Genomic DNA, 24,229 nt, shown 5'->3' on the forward strand with positions numbered 1-24,229 from the left:
CTTCATTTAAAAATCAGGACCCAACTACCAAAAATAATTATTAGAAAATTATGGTGGTTTTTTCTTTGACAGAGATTAGAAAACAAGAACAATTAGTGTGGTAGGCCACTTTTATTTTATGAAAATTTTTTTGAAAATGTATCTCATGTGCCTTATTGGTATTAGCAGTCTTTAATATAGTGGCTATCTTATTAATATTTATACTTTAGATATCTGGAAAGCATCTGATACCTAGTTATAATATAATAGTACATATTTCAAACTATAAGCTACAATATCATTTTAAAGTGAATTCCTGATTTTATCAAAAGACATTCTGAAATACCAACAGGTACAATGTCTTTTGTATTTTGAGAGAATTGAAACTATTTTCTCTGTAATAAAGTTGTCAAGTATCAGGAAATAAAAGTGTCTGAGGAGCCAAATTTCAATGTACTAAAGTTTATATAATTAAATAAGAAGGTCCAACATCCTTTATTCAAAAGTTGTTTGCTTTTCTAATTTTTATATATAAACTACTGTAAAATGTTTAAAATGAATCGAAAAATGGTTAGGTAGAAAAAAGATCATAGGAAAAACATAGAGAAACTAGAAATGACAACAGGAATTCTGGTTCACATTGAGGGTTGAAAAATAAACAAAATTCAAGAACAAAAATGAGAGTTTAAAACTTCAAATATTAAGGTAATTTTGGAGAAGTTGCCAATACTCTACATTTCTCAAGGGCAGCACAATATCCACTGTTTATTAGTGGATATCCATAGAGGTGCTCAGGAAGTTCTTGATGACTATGAGAGATATTTTTGGAAAACAGTATTTTAAGAATAACTTTTATGTTTTATTGAAAAGGTAAGATGCAAACTATTCAGAAAACTTACCTTTTTAAAAAGACTTATTTCTAAGGAATTTGGGGTTATCAAGTGTTAAAAATTTTGCTTATAAACTGGCTGATAGAGCTGAAAAATTTGTTCTTCATTAAGAAAGCATATAATAATAATAATAATAATAATAATAATAATAATAATAATAATAACCTTATCAAAATATCCTCTGATTTATCAAAGAATGGTTAGTTCAATTGCTTAAGGCATGATACAGTGAAGCCACTCCTTGTCTCAAGATCAAGCCATGTAATAAAATGTGTTCTAGTAACATAATTCATACCCCAGTGTTATTAAGGTGCTCACAAAGGAGAGCTAGGCTAAGCTTCGTTGTTATTTTTGTCAGACTCATTATAGTGAGTCAGAAACATCATACTTGTGTATGAAAGTCTTTGTTAGTTATATTCTTTCTATTATATATAATTTGAAGTTTTACTGTAGCCAATTATGATTTAGAGTTAAGTAGTTAAAAATATTTTTCATACTAATGCAATTGCCAGGTTGATTGTACATTATGTACAAGGCATTTTTGTGCAGGAAGTGATCATTATTTTTTAAAACAAATGATAGTCATATTCTTAAATATGCCTATTAAAGTTATGAGCTTTCAACTTAACTTTATAAGGCATTTTATTTAGAACCCTCACTTTAGCATATGAGGCATTTCTTTATTTTTACAAGGACTGCAGAAATACTGATTTTGTTAGTACTTGGAAGGTAGTAGCACTGTCATCTTTCATGGAATTCAGGAATATGTATAAAAGGGATTACATATTATATTCATGGATCTTAATATTTGAGCCTTCTTTAACTCCTAAATCTGGAGGCAGCAATATCTTCTTGTAGCATACATGAGCCACACTTGTCAAAATAGCTCCTCAATTGGGATTCTTCAGGAGAAATAAGCTTTAAAGTCCAAGGGCAACAATTTTATAAAATTCATTATAAAATGAATGAATTTTACTATGCATCTGGAATAGTACTATGTATTGAGTTTGGAAGAACTGTAAACATAGCTATCATATAATTTTATTCAGGGCTTCTCACCTTAGTTAAGCTTATATTCTCTCGTCTTTTGGTTGTCAGTTACAGATTTGATATTATTGAATTCATTAATTCACCCAGCAACTATTTACTCCTATATACCAGGGCTTTTGGCAGACTCTGAAGATATAATAGTGAACAAAAATGGACATGCCTTTGCTTTCATGGAGAATATAGTCTGGTAGGAAAGACATTTGCTAGTCAAATAGTAGGCTATATCTTAGAAAATATATAATTAAAAACCGAGAGAAGTGCTCTGAAGGAAAAGAAAGAGTTTACATGGGAACCATATTTCTGAGTTCACCTGGGATTATTGGCCAAACCTAGTGACAAGGATGTAGAAGTCCTTGGACTGAAAAACATGGGACTTTGGGCATGTTGCCTTCAAATCAGAAAGAGTTTTCAGCTGTTTTTTTTTCTTTGAAAATATTTTTTAAAATTTTTTATTTAATTGATTATATATATATTTTAAATACAGCTGTTTTTATTGAGCAATTGCTGTCACTGTTTGCTTTTACCAAATGAAGACACCATTAGGTCCAAACCACATCACCAAGTTTATACTGGAAAACTTTAAAATACATTTGTGAAATAATGATTCTAATTTCGCCTCTCATTTCATCAACACTCTTAGTGTAAGTTTAGGTAAGTTTTTTCTGAAAGAGACAATATTCTCTTTAAATTCCCCAAAGGGCCTATCAAGGCATTTGTATAATTAGTTCACAATTATTAATTAAATTTAGTATTGCATAATATTTTGTTTTATCCTACCTGAGTGATTCTTTAAGTTAGATATGAATTTACTTTATTGTTGTTAGAACTGAGGACAGAATTTAAAAGATTTGAATTTTGAATGGTCAACTACAGATTAGGAAAAATAAGACAGATTTTTTTTTAAGCTAGGACTTTATAGATTAAGCATATTTTTAGTGCAATCATTAAGTTCCGAACTGATTCTTAAAAAATGTAGAGACAGCTATTCAGGAGGCTCAGGAAGATGATCCCAAACTTGAGGCCAACCTTGGAAATTTAGTGAGACCCTGTATCAAAATTTCTAGAAAGGGCCTGGGAGCTGGGGATGTAGCTCAGTGGTAGAGTGCTTGCCTTGCACATGTATGGCCCTGACTTCAGTCCTCAGCAACAGAAAACCAAAAATGAGTGTAGGAACACAAATATGCTGAGAAGATGGGTTCAAGTCTTGGATCCGTCCATTTTTTAAGTTACTATGAATCATTTTACTTCACTGAGTCTTGATTTTGGCAAACAGACTAGAGATATGTAAGGTCTTTGCCCACTCTAAAGCTTCCTAAATGCCCACTGTGCAATGAATTATGTGTTTTTATGTATTTACTCTGAACTAGAAACCAGTAACCTATATTTACTATTCCTAATTTTGATACTGATCTGAAATAAATGACTTAATATGAATAGCATTTATAGAGAATAAAACTACTAAATGGAAATTTTGTGAGATTTTGGTTTTTAATCTTAATCATTCATAGAAAAAATTAGAAATCAAACAGAACCATTTTTATATATCTTTTTATCCTTTGGTATGTACATAGGGAAAGAAAATGAATTCAACATTTGGCATAAATTAAAAAATAATTAGTAACGTAGAATTTTCCCCAAACATCCTGGGCCATAGTCAGTGTTCAACCAGTAATTATTCATAAAATGAATAAATAAACAGTAAATAGTAGATGATCAAGCATTTTCCTAGTTATGATTTAGCATTATAACCACCAAATTTGTTTTATATAACAAATTTCCTGAAGTAGGTATAATTATTATGTAGTGAAATGTTAATGGACACTTTACTTGATTAACTTAATTCTATGAGAGCAATAATTCCCCAAGGCTTATAAAATCTCTTTAGATGGGCTTATTGCCCTGCTTTGAATCCATATATAAAAAGCATGTACATATATTCTTTAAGGTTTAATTGGTTTTACAGTGAACATCTAAAAATTCAGCTATCAGAAGAATAACTGTGATGTCTGAAAAAATATTACTTGGTATACACATGTACACACATTATATCTATATCTCTATATCTATCTCTACATATAATCTATCGTATCTATCTATTTATCTGTGTCAGTATTTAATGAGTACTTGCTCTATGCCAAGTATTATCATAAGTGTATATGCTCATTTATTTTAAGAAAAAACAAACTATCTCCTTTTTAAAGATGAAGAAACGAAAGACCCTGTAAGATAAAGTGATTTTATTTGGTGAGAGCTTAACGGGAGGTTGCTTTTACTTTCCTAGTGCTTTAAGAGTTCATTCTTCGTTAGGAATGTCTCCATTTCCTTCCCCTTCACCCAGAGATGCCCAATTTTAAGGGGAAGTTTGAGCAGGACTATTAATAAAAAAGATAGCCTATCTATCTATAAAATTGATTTACAAACACACAATCCATAGGATGTACATTTCAAATGTTTTTTTTCTTCTTGATAAAACTTAATAATTAAGGATACTTTATATTACTCATGTTTTAAAAAGTGCTTTGTAGTGAATTAGGTATTTGGTATCTTAACAACAATCATATGAAGTATTTTAATTATTATCATTCTCATGATAAGATGGTTAAACTGAGGCACAGAGATGTTTAAATTTCCCAAAGTCAAATATCTAATAGATACAGGAGCTAGGATTCAAATCTCAGACAATATCATAGCAGAATCCACGGCTTTAACCATTATGCTATATCATCTTTCTCTAGGTATAATAATACAGAACACTGATGCTGTATTCAGTGATTCATTGTAGTTAATACTACTGGCCACTAATGTCTAAGTCACAATTGTAGGAAGTTGTGACTTTCTACTATGTTAGAAGCTTATATGAAAATGAAATTCACAACTTTGAAATATTTAGGTGCAGGTGCTAAGTTACTAAGCTAATAGGTCAGAATAAGAAGGTCAGGATATTCAATAAGGTGCTATAACAACAACTTTGATTGCATAAATAAATTTTATAGTTCCCTATGGCACATATCATTTACCTGGTGACGAGTGAAGACTAACAGTTGATCTTGGTGAGAACTGTCATGAATGTAAGCCTCATATCACTTATATCAAATGTTGTTTTAAAGTATTGTCTTTGTCAGCTTCTGGGTTTGCTCCTGTACCCTTAAAACCACACTAAATTTTATGAGGAACCTAACTGCTGATGAAGAGTGAAGAGGGAGGGATGAGAAGTTATGGAAACAGAAGTTAAGAAATATCAAAGTACAGGTTACATTTAACAGGGGATGTAACTCAGTGGTAGACTGCTGTTTCAGCTGAGTAAAGACTTAGTTCTGTCCTTTCTAGTACTGCAATAAATTTCAATGAAATCTTCATTGCTTCTTGAGTTTTTCTAAGTGTGGTTTCTTCATATTGTGGTGAGAACCACTATAGTATTCTTATAGGAGTAACAGTAGTAAGTCGGAGTGAATTGTAGGAAGGCATTTTAGCAAAACTACTGAGAAAAAATTATATATTTGGAAAAAGCCTCCCCAATCCCTCCTGGGATTGTACATAATGTTCCTAAAGTTTGCAAGAATACTAGGAATATAATATTGCTTATTTGCATTTGAGTTCATGTTTTTAGCAGATGAGTTTTTGCAATGGCTTTATCTAACAGCAGCATGTTCAGGTTTTGCTTCTTGATTCTTTGGATATTCCATGCAAATGAACTGAACACCTGGCTAATTTTTTTTCCCCCAATTCTATTAGCCCTTCCTTGGGTAGGAATACATTTCTGTACTTGGTCAAAATTTTTTTGTGACAAGAATTGATAGCCAGTAGGAGGAGCTCCAACATGGCAGTGGGCGCGGAGAGATCAAGTCTCTAACCTCTTCAGCTGGGCGGGCATAGGGAGTCCTAAACCGTCTAAATACTGTTTGCTCAGGATCACTAGGCAATGCTGAGCTGACGTGGATCTGGGGCAAACAGCCTGGGCATCTCAGAACACACACCGAGCCCGGATCAGCTGAATTCAAGCTCCCATTCGCCTGCATCTCGCAGACAAACTGCTGTGACTCAGCACTAAACGATCCCGCTGAAACAACTGGTTGGCCCTTCTGAACCTGCGGAGGTTAATACCAACCGAGCCTTCATAGGCAGTGGCCACAGGATTGAGATGGGGCTTGGGAGAGCCAGTCAGGACCCACCAGTTGCATCAGTCACCCGGCAAAGGGAACGAACTGTCGCCATTTGCATGGGATACCACCATGGCAGAGAACTGACATCACCAGAATGCGGCGGCGAAGATAACTTCATTGAAACTGGTGGCAACAGGTGTGTAACCCCCTAGCCTTCCCTCTCCACACAGCGGGGAAACCTTAAGGGCCCCTCCCAGCTCTCCCGTGAGCGCGATAGTCAGACCGAGGGAATCAGGAGTGGCGCGGGACCCGCGGTGCCGAACCCCTGGCTACCACTCCCACCACTGCTGACAACTGAGATCTTTTGCACCAGCTACTGGGGGCGTGGCTACCGGAGGGCAAGCAAAATTCACTGAGGGTTCTCAGCCCCAAGCTCCACAAACTTAGGGTCTGAGGGAATGGCAAACAGGGAGAGTGTGCCCAGTCATTCAAGAAAATAGGGCTCCCGGGAGCAGCAGACCTGGTGTGTAGCCAGTATTGTGGTGAACACCACCGGTGAGCGGGGCCTGGCTTGAGGAAAAGTGGGGAAGTGACTAGACACAAGAGAAGGATTGGAGACCCGCCCAGTCTGGGAGGAGGAGCTCCTGCACAGTGATTGGCTCCTGTGAATTGAGAGGAGAAGCTTGGCCCGGTGGGCACAGCTCCACCTACTGGAAGAGAAGTTAATCAAACTCTAAGACTGCATTTATTAAATTGTTTTTTTTTTAAATTTGGGGTTTTTTTATTTTCATTTTTTTATTTTTAAATTGTTTTAAAATTTTTTTATTATTTTTTAATTTTAATTTTATTTTTTTTGATTATTTTTAAAAAAATTTTTTTCTTTTTTTGTTTTCTATTTTTTTCTCTTGTCTTTTCATTTCTGTTCAATTTCCTTATTTTCCCCTTCCTTGAATTCTACCTGCTTACTCTCATTCTCTTTAGTGACTTCTTCCCTTCCCTCTAATACCTTTCCTCCCAAGCATCAAATAAATTTATAGGAGTAAACAGTAACTCAGCAGCCAAACAGAACAAGAAGTAACATGAACAGCATGAAAAAGCAAGGAAGAAAAGGAGTACAAACAATGCAGGACAGCCTAAATATTCAGGAGGACCTAGAGGCATCAGAAATGGTCAAATAAAAAACTCAAGGAATACCTTAGACAGATGGAATGGAACCTTAAAGAGGATATGAGACAGCCAATTCAAACAGTGAAAGAACACATTGAAAATGAATTACATAAACAGATAAAAGAAGCAAATAAGCATCTTTATCAGGAGATAGAGATTATAAAAAAAAATCAAACAATAATTCTAGAAATGAAGGAAACTATAAACCAAATTAAAAACTCAAATGAGAGTATCACTAACAGAGTGGAGCAAGTAGAAGCCAGAACATCAGATAATGAAGACAAAATATATCATCTTGAAAAGAGTCTATCCAACTCAGAAAGGCTCGTAAAAAATCACGAGAAAAACATCCAAGAGATATGGGATAACATAAAAAAACCAAACTTCAGAGTCATTGGGATAGAGGAAGGTATAGAGGTTCAAACCAAGGGAATGAGCAACCTGCTGAATGAAATAATTATAGAAAACTTTCCAGAAATATAAAAGGAAACAGATATACAAATTGTAGATGCATACAGGACACCGAGCATACAAGATCACAGTAGACCAACGCCAAGACACATTGTTATGAAGATATCCAACATACAGAACAAAGAGAAAATATTAAAAGCTACAAGAGAAAGGAGGCAGATTACATTCAGGGGTAAACCAATAAGGTTAACAACAGATTTTTCATCACAGACGCTGAAAGCGAGAAGATCCTGGAACAATGTATTTCAAACACTGAAAGACAATGGATGCCAACCAAGAATTTTGTATCCAGCAAAATTAAGCTTCAGGTATGACAATGAAATAAAAATCTTTCATGATAAACAAAAGTTAAAAGAATTTGCAGTCAGAAAACCAGCATTGCAAAGCATCTTGAGCAAAACACTACACGAGGAAGAAATGAAAAACAATAAGCAAAACCAACAGTGGGAAGTGCCTCAGTAAAGACAGAGGATGGGGGAAAAGCTAATCATGGAGAAACAAACTAAATTAAAAAAAAAGATAAATAATCAAACATGGCTGAAAGTACAAATCATATATCAATAGTAACTAACTCTAAACGTTAATGGCTTAAACTCTCCAATAAAGCGACATAGGCTGGTAACATGGATTAAAAAAACAAATCCAACAATATGCTGCCTCCAGGAAACACATCTGATTGGAAAAGACATACACAGGTTGAAGGTGAAAGGTTGGGAAAAAATATACCACGCACACGGTCCTCATAAGCAAGCAGGGGTGGCCATCCTAATATCGAATAAAATCGACTTCAAGACTAAGTTAATCCAGAGGGATAAGGAAGGACATTATATACTGTTAAAAGGAACCATTCGCCAACAAGACATAACAATTATCAATATTTATGCACCAAATAAGGGTGCTGCGATGTTCATAAAACAAACTCTCTTCAAGTTCAAGAGTCAAATAGATCACAACACAATAATTATGGGCAACTTCAACACACCTCTCTCACCATTGTACAGATCCTCCAAACAAAAGTTGAATAAAGAAACTATAGATCTCAATATCACAATCAATAACCTAGACTTAACTGACATATATAGAATATGTCAACCATCATCAAGTGGGTATACTTTTTTCTCAGTAGCACATGGATCCTTCTCAAAAATAGACCAAATATTATGCCAGAGGGCAACCCTCAGTAAATATAAAGGGGTGGACATAATACCATGCATTTTATCTGATCATAATGGAATGAAACTGGAAATCAATGATAAAAGAAGGAAGGAAAAATCCTACATCACATGGAAAATGAACAATATGTTACTGAATGATCAATGGGTTACAGAAGACATAAAGGAGGAAATAAAAAAATTCTTAGAGATAAATGAAAATACAGACACAACATATAGGAATCTATGGGACACATTGAAAGCAGTTTTAAGAGGGAAATTCATCTCCTGGAGGTCATTCCTCAAAAAAAGAAAAAAACAACAAATAAATGAGCTCACACTTCATCTCAAAGCCATAGAAAATGAAGAGCAAAACAACAGCAAATGTAACAGAAGGCGAGAAATAATTAAAATCAGAGCGGAAATTAATGAAATTGAAACAAAAGAAACTATTGAAAAAGTTGACAAAACTAAAAGTTGGTTCTTCGAAAAAATAAATAAGATTGACAGACCCTTAGCCATGCTAATGAAGAGAAGAAGAGAGAGAATTCAAATTACTAACATATGGGATGAAAAAGGCAACATCACAACAGATACTGCAGAAATACAGAAGATAATTAGGAATTATTTTGAAAACCTATATTCCAATAAAATAGAAGATAGTGAAGACATCGATAAATTTCTTAAGTCATATGATTTGCCCAGACTGAGTCAGGAGGATACACACAATTTGAACAGACCAAAATCAATGGATGAAATAGAAGAAGCAATCAAAAGACTACCAACCAAGAAAAGCCCAGGACCGGATGGGTATACAGCGGAGTTTTACAAAACCTTTAAAGAAGAATTAATACCAATACTTTTCAAGTTATTTCAGGAAATAGAAAAAGAGGGAGCTCTTCCAAATTCATTCTATGAGGCCAACATCACCCTGATTCTGAAACCAGACAAAGAAACCTCAAAGAAAGAGACCAATATCTACAGACCAATATCTCTAATGAACCTAGATGCAAAAATCCTCAATAAAATTCTGGCGAATCGAATACAAAAACACATCAAAAAAATTGTGCACCATGATCAAGTAGGATTCATCCCTGGGATGCAAGGATGGTTCAATATACGGAAATCAATAAATGTTATTCACTACATCAATAGACTTAAAGATAAGAACCATATGATCATCTCGATAGATGCAGAAAGAGCATTCGACAAAGTACAGCATCCCTTTATGTTCAAAACATTAGAAAAACTAGGGATTACAGGAACTTACCTCAACATTGTAAAAGCTATCTATGCTAAGCCTCAGGCTAGCATCATTCTGAATGGAGAAAAATTGAAGGCATTCCTTCTAAAATCTGGAACAAGACAGGGATGCCCTCTATCACCACTTCTATTCAATATAGTTCTCGAAACACTGGCCAGAGCAATTAGACAGACGAAAGAAATTAAAGGCATAAAAATAGGAAAAGAAGAACTTAAATTATCACTATTTGTGAGCAACATGATTCTATACCTAGAAGACCCAAAGGGGTCTACAAAAAAAATTACCAGAACTAATAAATGAATACAGCAATGTGGCAGGATATAAAATCAACATGCATAAATCAAAGCATTTCTGTATATTAGCAACAAAACTTCTAAAACGGAAATGAGAAAAAACACCCCATTCACAATATCCTCAAAAAAAAATAAAATACTTGGGAGTCAACCTAACAAAAGAGGTGACAGATTTATACAATGAAAACTACAGAACCCTAAAGAGAGAAATAGAAGAAGATCTTAGAAGATGGAAAAATATACCCTGTTCATGGATAGGCAGAACTAACATCATCAAAATGGCGATATTACCAAAAGTTCTCTATAGGTTTAATGCAATGCCAATCAAAATCCCAGAATCCAACATGGCGGCCGGCGAGGAAGCTGCACTTTCAATATCTCCACATTAACGGGATCAGAAACACCAATTAAAACAGCTACATTCTACCTACTGAGGATCTTCTAGCAAAATTCCGTTGAAAGGAGACCTGCCGAGAATTAGTAAGTTTATTAGACGTGACAGTTTGCCCCAGACAAGTGAAACTTGAACGGCAGCGCGGGCTCAGAGTCCAATCCCGCGGCCACCCGCCGCTTCTGCAAGCGGCAGGCGGCCCAGAGCAGCGCGGCAGAAGGGTCCCCACCCGGCCAGCAGACAGCTCCCGCCATCCCGGCTACCCTGGCGGCCCTGCTCTCGCTCGGCGAACAGCCACCCCACCCAGCTGGTTTTTAGCCACGCGGCTGCAGTCACCCGGCTTTACAAGCGGCCCCCGGCGGCCCTGCTCGGAGAGAAGGGTCCCCGCCCTGCCGGCAGACAGCTCCCGCCATTCCGCTCTTGTTCTGCAAACAGCCACCCCGCCCGCCTGGTTCTTAGCCACGCGGCTGCAGCCACCCGGCTTTACAAGCACCCCCGGCGGCCCTGCTCGGCGAGAAGGGTCCCCGCCCTGCCGGCAGACAGCTCCCGCCATTCCGCTCTTGTTCTGCAAACAGCCACCCCGCCTGCCTGATTCTTAGCCACGAGGCTGCAGCCACCCGGCTTTACAAGCGCCCCCGGCGACCCTGCTCGGCGAGAAGGGTCCCTGCCCGGCCGACAGACAGCTTCCGCCATCCCGGCTACCCTGGCGGTCCCGCTCTTGCCCTGCAAACAGGCACCCCGCCCGCCTGGGTCTTAGCCACGCGGCTGCAGCCACCCGGCTTTACAAGCGCCCCCGGCGGCCCTGCTCGGCGAGAAGGGTCCCCGCCCTGCCGGCAGACAGCTCCCGCCATTCCGCTCTTGCTCTGCAAACAGCCACCCCGCCTGCCTGGTTCTTAGCCACGAGGCTGCAGCCGCCCGGCTTTACAAGCGCCCCCGGCGGCCCTGCTCAGTGAGAAGGGTCCCTGCCCGGTCAACAGACAGTTTCCGCCATCCCGGCTACCCTGGCGGTCCCGCTCTTGCCCTGCAAACAGCCACCCCGTCCGCCTGGGTCTTAGCCACGCGGCTGCAGCCACCCGGCTTTACAAGCGGCCCCCGGCGGCCCTGCTCGGCGAGAAGGATCCCCGCCCTGCCGGCAGACAGCTCCCGCCATTCCGCTCTTGCTCTGCAAACAGCCACCCCGCCCGCCTGGTTCTTAGCCACGAGGCTGCAGCCGCCCGGCTTTACAAGCGCCCCCAGCGGCCCTGCTCGTCGAGAAGGGTCCCTGCCCGGCCGGCAGACAGCTCCCACCATCCCGGCACTCCTGGTGGCCCGCCCGCTCTGCGAAGGGTCACCCCGCCCGGCTCTTAGCCACGCGGGCGCCATCTGCCTGGCTCTGTGGGCGCCCCCGGCGGCCCAGCGCAGCCAGAAGGGTCCCCGCCTGGCCCGACAGAAGGCACGTGCCCTTCCGGCTCTGCTAACGGCCCTGCCCACCTGGGAAAGGGCTCCCATCCTTGAGAGGATGGGAAGGAAATCTAACCAAGCCTCTATGAATTAGCGAACTGGGATCTAAAACCAGAGATTGTGTCAGACCAGAGACAAGCCAGTTCCACCTCTCCCTTCGGTCACTCCTGCAAGGAGCCAGGGGCCCGCCATAGCAGAGAGGGGAAGTCACCAAAGATCGGCCAAAGAGATTCCTTCCCAGCGGATTCTACATTAGCAGGAGCGGCGAGGGAGCCGGCCGGAGCTGGCTGGAACCGCGGCAGCGGCACGGGAACCGGTGGGAGCTGAGGCGGCGCTGGGTCTCCCAGCTACAGCTCCCACCAGTGCTGACAACTGAGGTCTCTTGCACCAGATACGGGGGCGTGGCTACCAGAAGGTAAGCAAATTTGCTGGGGGTTCTCAGCCCCAAGCTCTACAAACTTAGGGCCTGAGGGAGGCAAACAAGGAGAGTGTGCCCAGGCACTAATGAAACAGCTGCTCCACGCGTGTGCAAGGTAGGCGGAACCGTGACCACCGACAAAACAGGCCCAGTGGCCCGCCAGATACATCGCCCCAGTCGGGGGAGGGGCAGAGCCGCCACCAGCGCCTTTTAGGTAGACAGATCTGCAACCGACAGACAGAACAGGCCTAGTGGCCAGCGGAGGGGCAAAGCCGCTGCTCACGCCTGCAAGGTAGGCGGACCTGTGACCACCGAAAGAACAGGCCCATCGAAAGTACAGGTACAGCGGCCTCCTGGCGTGGAAGGCACATTGCCTCAATTGGAGGAGGGGCAGAGCCACCGCCAAAGCCTGCGAGGGAGACTTTGCAGCTATACAAGAGCAATATAAATATATAGGGGGAAAAATCAATAACACAACAGTTTCACCAAGCAGAAAGAAACGCGATCAGTATGAAAAGACAAGGAAAGAAAGGACCACAAGCAATGCAGGTCAACTCAACTTTAGAAGAGGTAATATCTGCAGCAGATGGAATGTCAGATAAAGAATTCAGGATATACATGCTTCAGATGATCTGGAGTCTCAAGGAAGACATTAGACAGCAAAATCAGACAATGAAAGACCACTTCGACCACTTCGACAATAAATTACATAAACAAATCCAAGAAGCAAAAGATCAATTATACAGGGAGATAGAGGTTATAAAAAACAAACAAACAGAAATCCTGGAAATGCAGGAAACAATAAACCAACTTAAAAACTCAATTGAGAATACTACCAGCAGAGTAGAACACTTAGAAGATAGAACATCAGACAATGAAGACAAAGTATTTCAACTGGAGAAGAACATAGACAGCTCACCAAAGCTGTTAAGAAACCATGAGCAGAACATTCAAGAAATATGGGATAACATAAAGAGACCCAACTTAAGGGTCATGGGGATACAGGAAGGTATTGAGGTCCAAACCAAAGGAATGAGCAATCTATTCAACGAAATAATACGAGAAAACTTCCCAGACTTGAAGAATGAGACAGAATCCCAAATCCTAGAAGCCTACAGGACGCCGAATGTGCAAAATCATAAGAGATCCACACCTAGACACATTATAATGAAGATGCCCAACATACAGAATAAGGAGAGAATTTTAAAAGCTACAAGAGAAAGGAAGCAGATTACATTTAGGGGTAAACCAATCAGGATAACAGCTGATCTTTCAACACAGACTCTGAAAGCTAGAAGATCCTGGAATAACATATTTCAAACACTGAAAGAAAAGGGGTTCCAACCAAGAATTGTGTATCCCGCGAAATTAAGCTTCAGGATGGAAGATGAAATTAAAACCTTCCATGATAAACAAAAGTTAAAAGAATTTGCAGCTAGAAAACCATTTCTTCAAAACATCCTCGGCAAAATATTACAGGAAGAGGAAATGGAAAATATCAATGAAAACCAACAGCGGGAGGTAGTACAGTAAAGGTGGGGGGGAATAATCAAAGAAGAAAACAAACCATGTTTAGTAACATAAATAAACAAATATGGCTGGAAGAACAACCCATATCTCAATAATAACGCTAAATGTTAATGGCTTAAACTCACCAATTAAGAGACACAGGCTAGCAGAATGGATCACTAAACAAGACCCAACAATATGCTGCCTTCAGGAGACGTATTTGATAGGAAAAGACATACATAGACTGAAGGTGAAAGGTTGGGAAAAATCATATCACTCATATGGACTTCGGAAACAAGCAGGAGTGTCCATACTCATTTCAAATAAAATAGATTTCAAGCCAAAGTTAATCAAAAGGGATGAAGAGGGACACTACATACTTCTCAAGGGAACCATACACCAACAAGACATAACAATCATAAATATATATGCCCCAAACAATGGTGCAGCCATGTTCATCAAACAAACTCTTCTCAAGTTCAAGAGTCTAATAGACCACCATACAATAATCATGGGAGACTTCAACACACCTCTCTCACCACTGGACAGATCTTCCAAACAAAAGTTGAATAAGGAAACTATAGAGCTCAATAACACAATTAATAACCTAGACTTAATTGACATATATAGAATATACCACCCAACATCAAGCAGTTACACTTTTTTCTCAGCAGCACATGGTTCCTTCTCAAAAATAGATCATATATTATGTCACAGGGCAACTCTTAGACAATATAAAGGAGTAGAGATAATACCATGCATCTTACCTGATCATAATGGAATGAAATTGAAAATTAACGATAAAAGAAGTAAGGAAAAATCATGCATCACTTGGAGAATGAACAATAGGTTCCTGAATGATCAATGGGTTATAGAAGACATCAAGGAGGAAATTAAAAAATTCTTAGAGATAAATGAAAACACAGACACAACATATCGGAATTTATGGGACACATTGAAAGCAGTTCTAAGAGGAAAATTTATTGCTTGGAGTTCATTCCTTAAAAAAAGAAAAAACCAACAAATAAATGATCTAATACTTCAACTCAAAATCCTAGAAAAAGAAGAGCAAAACAACAGCAAAAGAAGTAGAAGACAAGAAATAATTAAAATCAGAGCTGAAATTAATGAAATCGAAACGAAAGAAACAATTGAAAAAATTGACAAAACTAAAAGTTGGTTCTTTGAAAAAATAAATAAAATCGACAGACCCTTAGCCACGCTAACAAAGAGAAGAAGAGAGAGAACTCAAATTACCAGCATACGGGATGAAAAAGGCAATATCACAACAGACACTTCAGAAATACAGAAGATTATCAGAAATTATTTTGAATCCTTATACTCCAATAAAATAGAAGATAGTGAAGGCATCGATAAATTTCTTAAGTCATATGATTGGCCCAGATTGAGTCAGGAGGATATTGACAACCTAAACAGACCAATATCAATTGAGGAAATAGAAGATACCATCAAAAGACTACCAACTAAGAAAAGCCCAGGACCGGATGGGTATACAGCAGAGTTTTTCAAAACCTTTAAAGAGGAATTAACACCAATACTTTTCAAGCTATTTCAGGAAATAGAAAAAGAGGGAGAACTTCCAAATTCATTCTATGAGGCCAACATCACCCTGATTCCTAAACCAGACAAAGACACTTCAAAGAAAGAAAACTACAGACCAATATCTCTAATGAACCTAGATGCAAAAATCCTCAATAAACTTCTGGCGAACCGGATACAAAAACATATCAAAAAAATTGTGCACCATGATCAGGTAGGATTTATCCCTGGGATGCAAGGTTGGTTCAATATACGGAAATCAATAAATGTTATTCACCACATCAACAGGCTTAAAAATAAGAACCATATGGTCATCTCGATAGATGCGGAAAAAGCATTCGACAAAGTACAGCATCCCTTTATGTTCAAAACTCTAGAAAAACTAGGGATAACAGGAACATACCTCAACATTGTAAAAGCAATCTATGCTAAGCCTCAGGCTAATCATTCTGAATGGAGAAAAACTGAAGGAATTCCCTCTAAAATCTGGAACAAGACAGGGATGCCCTCTCTCACCACTTCTGTTCAACATAGTTCTCGAATCACTGGCCAGAGCAATTAGACAGACGAAAGAAATTCAAGGCATAAAAATAGGAAAAGAAGAACTCAAATTATCACTATTTGCAGATGACATGATTCTATACCTAGCAGACCCAAAAGGGTCTACAAAGAAACTATTAGAGCTAATAAATGAATTCAGCAAAGTGGCAGGCTATAAAATCAACACGCATAAATCAAAGGCATTCCTGTATATCAGCGACAAATCCTCTGAAATGGAAATGAGGACAACCACCCCATTCACAATATCCTCAAAGAAAATAAAATACTTGGGAATCAACCTAACAAAATAGGTGAAAGACTTATACAATGAAAACTACAGAACCCTAAAGAGAGAAATAGAAGAAGATCTTAGAAGATGGAAAAATATACCCTGTTCATGGATAGGTAGAAGTAACATCATCAAAATGGTGATATTACCAAAAGTTCTCTATAGGTTTAATGCAATGCCAATCAAAATCCCAACGGCATTTCTTGTAGAAATAGAGAAAGCAATCATGAAATTCATATGGAAAAATAAAAGACCCAGAATAGCAAAAACAATTCTAAGCAAGAAATGTGAATCAGGCGGTATAGCTATACCAGACTTCAAACTATACTACAGAGCAATAGTAACAAAAACAGCATGGTACTGGTACCAAAACAGGCAGGTGGACCAATGGTACAGAATAGAGGACACAGAAACCAATCCACAAAACTACAACTATCTTATATTTGATAAAGGGGCTAAAAGCATGAAATGGAAGAAGGATAGCATCTTCAACAAATGGTGTTGGGAAAACTGGAAATCCATATGCAACAAAATGAAACTGAATCCCTTTCTCTCGCCATGCACAAAAGTTAACTCAAAGTGGATCAAGGAACTTGATATCAAATCAGAGACATGGCGTCTGATAGAAGAAAAAGTTGGCTATGATCTACATACTGTGGGGTCGGGCTCCAAATTCCTCAATAGGACACCCATAGCACAACAGTTAATAACTAGAATCAACAAATGGGACTTACTCAAACTAAAAAGTTTTTTCTCAGCAAAAGAAACAATAAGAGAGGTAAATAGGGAGCCTACGTCCTGGGAACAAATCTTTACTCCTCACACTTCAGACAGAGCCCTAATATCCAGAATATACAAAGAACTAAAAAAATTAGACAATGAGATAACGAATAACCCAATCAACAAATGGGCCAAGGACCTGAACAGAAATTTCTCAGAGGAGGACATACAATCAATCAACAAGTATATGAAAAAATGCTCACCATCTCTAGCAGTCAGAGAAATGCAAATCAAAACCACCCTAAGATACCATCTCACTCCAGTAAGATTGGCAGCCATTAGGAAGTCAAACAGCAACAAGTGCTGGCGAGGATGTGGGGAAAAGGGTACTCTTGTACATTGCTGGTGGGACTGCAAATTGGTGCGGCCAATTTGGAAAGCAGTATGGAGATTTCTTGGAAAGCTCGGAATGGAACCACCATTTGATCCAGCTATTCCCCTACTCGGTCTATTCCCTAAAGACCTAAAAAGAGCACACTATAGGGACACTGCTACATCCATGTTCATAGCAGCACAATTCACAATAGCAAGACTGTGGAACCAACCTAGATGCCCTTCAATAGACGAATGGATAAAAAAAATGTGGCATTTATACACAATGGAGTATTACTCTGCATTAAGAAATGACAAAATCATAGAATTTGGAGGGAAATGGATGGCATTAGAGCAGATTATGCTAAGTGAAGCTAGCCAATCCCTTAAAAACAAATGCCAAATGTCTTCTTTGATATAAGGAGAGTAACTAAGAACAGAGTAGGGAAGAAGAGCATGAGAAGAAGATTAACATTAAACAGGGATGAGAGGTGGGAGGGAAAGGGAGAGAGAAGGGAAATTGCATGTAAATGGAAGGAGACCCTCAGGGGTATACAAAATTACATACAAGAGGAAGTGAGGGGAAAGGAGGGAAAATATAAGGGGGAGAAATGAATTACAGTAGAGGGGGTAGAGAGAGAAGAGGGGAGGGGAGGGGGGAGGGGGGATAGTAGAGGATAGGAAAGGCAGCAGAATACAACAGACTCCAGAAAGGCAAGATGTAAATCAATGGTTGTGCAACTGAAGTGATTCTGCAATCTGTATATGGGGTAAAAATGGGAGCTCATATCCCACTTGAATCAAAGTGTGAAATATGATATATCAAGAACTATGTAATGTTTTGAACAACCTACAATAAAAATTAATTAATTAAAAAAAAAAAAAAAAAACAAAATCCCAATGGCATTTCTTGTAGAAATAGATAAAGCAATCATGAAATTCATATGGAAAAATAAAAGACCCAGAATAGCAAAAGCAATTCTAAGCAGGAAGTGTGAATCAGGCGGCATAGCGATACCAGACTTCAAACTATACTACAGAGCAATAGTAACAAAAACAGCATGGTACTGATACCAAAACAGGAGGGTTTGTATCCAGAGTATACAAAGACCAATGGTACAGAATAGAGGACACAGAGACTAATCCACAAAGTTACAACTATCTTATATTTAATAAAGGGGCTAAAAGCATGCAATGGAGGAAGGATAGCATCTTCAACAAATGGTGCTGGGGAAACTGGAAATCCATATGCAACAAAATGAAACTGAATCCCCTTCTCTCGCCATGCACAAAAGTTAACTCAAAATGGATCAAGGAGCTTGATATCAAATCAGAGACTCTGTGTCTGATAGAAGAAAAAGTTGGTTCCGATCTACATATTGTGGGGTCGGGCTCCAAATTCCTCAATAGGACACCCATAGCACAAGAGTTAATAACAAGAATCAACAAATGGGATTTACTCAAACTAAAAAGTTTTTTCTCAGCAAGAGAAACAATAAGAGAGGTAAATAGGGAGCCTACATCATGGGAACAAATTTTTACTCCTCACACTTCAGATAGAGCCTTAATATCCAGAGTATACAAAGAACTCAAAAAATTAAACAATAAGATAACAAATAACCCAATCAACAAATGGGCCAAGGACCTGAACAGACACTTCTCAGAGGAGGACAATCAATCAATCAATAAGTACATGAAAAAATGCTCACCATCTCTAGCAGTCAGAGAAATGAAAATCAAAACCACCCTAAGATACCATCTCACTCCAGTAAGATTGGTAGCCATTATGAAGTCAAACAACAACAAGTGCTGGTGAGGATGTGGGGAAAAGGGTACTCTTGTACATTGCTGGTGGGACTGCAAATTGATATGGCCAATTTGGAAAGCAGTATGGAGATTCCTGGGAAAGCTGGGAATGGAACCACCATTTGACCCAGCTATTGCCCTTCTCGGACTATTCCCTGAAGACCTTAAAAGAGCGTACTATAGGGATACTGCCACATCGATGTTCATAGCAGCACAATTCACAATAGCTAGACTGTGGAACCAACCCAGATGCCCTTCAATAGATGAATGGATAAAAAAAATGTGGCATTTATACACAATGGAGTATTACGCAGCACTAAAAAATGACAAAATTATGGAATTTGCAGGGAAATGGATGGCATTAGAGCAGATTATGCTAAGTGAAGCTAGTCAATCCCTAAAAAACAAATGCCAAATGGCTTCTTTGATATAATGAGAGCAACTAAGAACAGAGCAGGGAGGAAGAGCAGGAGGAAAAGATTAACATTAAACAGAGACATGATGTGGGAGGGAAAGGGAGAAAAAAGGGAAATTGCATGGGAATGGAAGTAGACCCTCATTGTTATACAAAATTACATATAAGAGGTTGTGAGGGGAATGGGAAAAAAACAAGGAGAGAAATGAATTACAGTAGATGGGGTAGAGAGAGAAGATGGGAGGGGAGGGGAGGAGGTATAGTAGAGGATAGGAAAGGTAGCAGAATACATCAGTCACTAATATGGCATCATGTAAAAATGTGGATGTGTAACCGATGTGATTCTGCAATGTGTATTTGGGGTAAAAATGGGAGTTCATAACCCACTTGAATCTAATGTATGAAATATGATATGTGAAGAGCTTTGTAACGTTTTGAACAACCAATAAAAAAAAATTGATAGCCCATCTTAGTTTAGCCCTCTAGTTTAGCCCTCTTTAGCAGAGAACCAATAGCCCAGCACATTGTTGGCTCTACTTCTATCAAGATTTTGAGAGACACTAATTATTCTGAGAACAGAAGAATTGTTGTCCCCACCTTTCAGAGGTTGTCTTTCACATGTTATTATGTGCCCAAGAATAAGAATTAGATTTTATGTGACAGTGAGAGAGACAAATTCTATTAAAGGTATATTGAGAAGTAAGTTTGATTTTAAAGGGGATTCAACAGTTCTGGAATTTAGGAATCTAGATTCTTGAGACATCAGGTGACATCTTTCCTCACAGAATAAATCATGAGTTTAAAGCTGTCTTGCTTTGCAGAGAAATGTTATTTAGGATCCTGATTACTTTAGAAAAGGATAAATATAGTCATCATTTTCTATGAAATAATATTTAAAGAAAGGAATACTATTTTCATTTGCATAATGAAACACTATGTTCAAATTAAAAGATAAAAAAATTCTATGCCATACATATTCTTACCTGAAAACTTAAATGAGGAAGAATCTATAAATAATGACCTAGTTTGGCCCTTTAGTTTTTCACGTAAAATTGTTTCAGTTCTGTCCCAAAATTTTGCTGCATTATTTTTGTAACAAGATTTAAACTTCAGTATAGCATGTATTACCACTTTCCCTTTGGCTTTGCTGCAAAACATAAACAGACAAATTATATTTTCATTAGTGAGCCTCTATAATTCTTCAGGGAAGACATAGGGAGTTTGTAAATAACAAGTAGAGATTAGGACAGTGCCAAAGTGGAATCATTCTATCCTGTACTAACTATCCCACTCTTCCATAAGGGAGTGGAAGTGGCACTGTGGACCTCATGGAATAGTGTAAAGAGTATGATTGAGATTCATGGGAACTGAATTTGTCTTTTAGAACCACTATTTGCCAACTCCTACACTACAGTAACCTGTTTACATTTTTTTGTACTTAAATTTCTCATCTCTAAAATGTAGATGATAATTCTATTTACTGGGTTATTATAAGCATCATTACAGATTTTATACATTTTATAATGGATATAGAGATATTTAAAAAATCTCAGAATAATGAACAAAAATTATTTATTAATGTACATGTAACTTTGTGTTATGAATCCATTATGGACTCTATAGGAAAGGCTAGTAGAAAATAATAAAACAAAAGAAATGGATTAAATGAGAAAACAATTTATTACTTTGGTTTTTTTAAATTGAGGCATACTTTGTTATAGTGAACCATTTATCTTATACTTATTGGAAATCAACGCTGAGAATGAAGTTATTTAACTGAACTTATTTTATTTGTCTTTCTGTTTTGAAGATGGAAATGTATAAACCCAATATTTTACCAGTGGGTTACTTCTATTGGCTTGATGGAGTGCCTATTCTGCTCTGCTCTTTATTTCTCTGCCTCTTTACCTCTTCCTAAAAATTTTTCTGCATTTATACATTTGTATATCTGAAAATCAAAAACCCAGGGCTTTATGTAACTTCAGATTCTAAAAGCATCCACTTCTAAACCTTTATAACATTTAGGAACAAAACTAAAACAATAATCAAAGTCCAGGATTTTCTTGGTTACTTATTATTTAAATTATTCAGAATAATTTAAAATAAGTTAATTTCTATATCACCCATTATTACTTTATGTTTTAAGGTATATCTGTATCAGATGTCCTTCCTTTTGGGGATATAAATCTATTATTCTTATTTCTTTTGAATAGTATTAAACCATTAGTAATTATATGTCAATTATTATATTCATTAAGTATTTTCATCTCTTTTTCTGCTCACAAGTGCCTGATCTGCAGGGAAAACCCCTTTGTTCTTTATGGAATAGGCAGGACATATCATATTACTCTGTTTATTTTAAGTAATTTGTCAAACTGTGGATGTCACCCTGAACTTTTCTCCTGGGTCAAATAACACTAAAACCAAACTAAATATAGACATGTATTCTTATTCTGATATCATTAGGGTCATAGGATCCTGTTTATTACTGGACACATTAACTAAAAGATATTTTACTTTTATTCTATTTACTAACAAAATTATCTTTAGTTTTATATGACAAATATTTGTATTTCTTTGCCATATACAATTTTCCTTTCCAATGCTGAACTTTCTATTTTTCTTCTATTTAACAAAAGTACATTAGTATAAACAACATGCCACACAGAGTTCTAGGTGTCAGAGCTATGTCAGCTTATAAAACCCCAAAGTCCCTGCTCTCAGGTTGTTTATATTGTAGTAGGAGAGAGAGCTTTAAGGAGGATGTTTTAGAAGTGATACCCTAATGACAAAAAGGAGTGGGTCATGCTGTGAGCTGGTTGAGGAACATTCCAGAAAGAAGGAGACAAGGGCAAAGGCTCTGGCCAAGATAGACTTAATAGTTCCTTTAACTTTATTAGACAGAGGCTTTTACCTAATTACAGACCCTAATATTTCTTCACTTAGAGCATTTCCTTTCAAAACTTGTAATTATAAATTCTCTCTCTGTTCCTTTGAAGCGTGTGTTAGTTAATCTTTCAAAACCTCTTGCCAATTTTACAACCCAGGAAATGACTTTCCCAAGGACCTGGAAACCATCTTTTTGAAAAGTAACTATCAAAGGAGATGGCAACCCTATCTCCCAGTTTCTGTGAGACAGTGGGAGCCTAACTTCAGTGGACACCTTGCTCCAAGGTGTAAAAGTACAAGTTTACTTTTCCTTTTGGTATGCACAGATACCTAAGCTGTCCTGACCTCTACCTTTGAAAAACTCTACCAGTTTTTGTCTCAGCAGAGTGAAGACTTAGTTCTATCTTTCTACTATTGTAGTAACCTTCAATGAAGTGTTCATTGTTTGTTTCATTTTGCTAAGTGTAGTTTTTTTTGCTTTGATAGTACTGTGGAAAGAACCACTCTAGTATGCTTACAGGACAGACAGTAGTAAGTCAGAGTATATATAAAGTTGTGAGTGAGGGTGAGGGTGAGTTGACATCAGAGAAAAGGGCAGGGATTTACATAAAGTCCTGTGAATTGTACAAATTAATTTGGAATTTGTGGGAAATTGTCAGAAGGCATTAACAGGGGAATAATGTTTTTCTGATTCATTTTGCTTGCTATGTGGTAAATGAATTGTGAATAGAGCAGGAGCAAAAGCTAGAGATTAGATAAACTGGTGCAATAATCTAGATAAGATTGCCTGGGTTCAAATTATAGCATTATTATTTATTTATTATAGTAAATAATTTTTGTAATAATAATTTTTATAATAATAATTATTTCCTTTCTCAAGGGCTGGAAAGCCATATCTTTGAAATGTTACCACGAAAGGAGTTTGTAGGAATAATGGTTATGTCACTTTGGCTTAACCTATCTTTGCTTTAGTTGCCTCATCTGTAAAATGGAAACTAAAATATACCAACTATACATGAAACCAGGTTAAATGAATTCTCTGAGGGTACAGATTAAAAGCATGGATAACTTAAAAAAAAAACTAAGAAACAGAATATCATGAGTTCTAGTTTTATGATGAGGTAGATTTCAAAGTGTATTAACTTTTTTATTCTATTTATAGTTATTCTTTTCCTCCTGAATACAGAAGACAGTTCTGAATTATATCTCATTTTCATTCTATAAATAGTGTTACTCCAGATTAACTTTTTTTTTAGATAGGCACTGAAAGCAATTATATAACACATTTACTGCAGCCACTAAAGTTTTTATTACAATTCTGAATAATTTATCTTAATTTGTTATGGATTTGATTTATTTTAATCTAAATATTAAATCTTAATCTTAAAACTATCTAGGCATATTTTCTAATTATGTTTTAAAAGTATACATAGTAAGAGGGGCAATTATAAGGTTATAATCATTGATTTAATGTCCCATATACTAAAGTATATAGATTATGTTTTTGGTAGTTGT

At 37.7% G+C, this 24,229-nt stretch overlaps 1 protein-coding gene across 1 annotated transcript in view; it reads right to left on the reverse strand.

Annotated features, from left to right (window-relative positions):
* LOC143406329 (transmembrane protease serine 11C-like) overlaps window positions 1-24,229 on the reverse strand; it is a 63,063-nt gene that overhangs the window by 14,683 nt on the left and 24,151 nt on the right. Inside the window, exon 5 of the mRNA XM_076865055.2 lies at window positions 20,809-20,972. Within this exon, the coding sequence (XP_076721170.2) occupies window positions 20,809-20,972 (164 nt within the window). The remainder of the gene's footprint in view (window positions 1-20,808; window positions 20,973-24,229) is intronic.

Source organism: Callospermophilus lateralis, chromosome 8 (assembly GCF_048772815.1).
Source record: "Callospermophilus lateralis isolate mCalLat2 chromosome 8, mCalLat2.hap1, whole genome shotgun sequence".
NCBI classification, from domain to species: Eukaryota; Metazoa; Chordata; class Mammalia; order Rodentia; family Sciuridae; genus Callospermophilus; species Callospermophilus lateralis.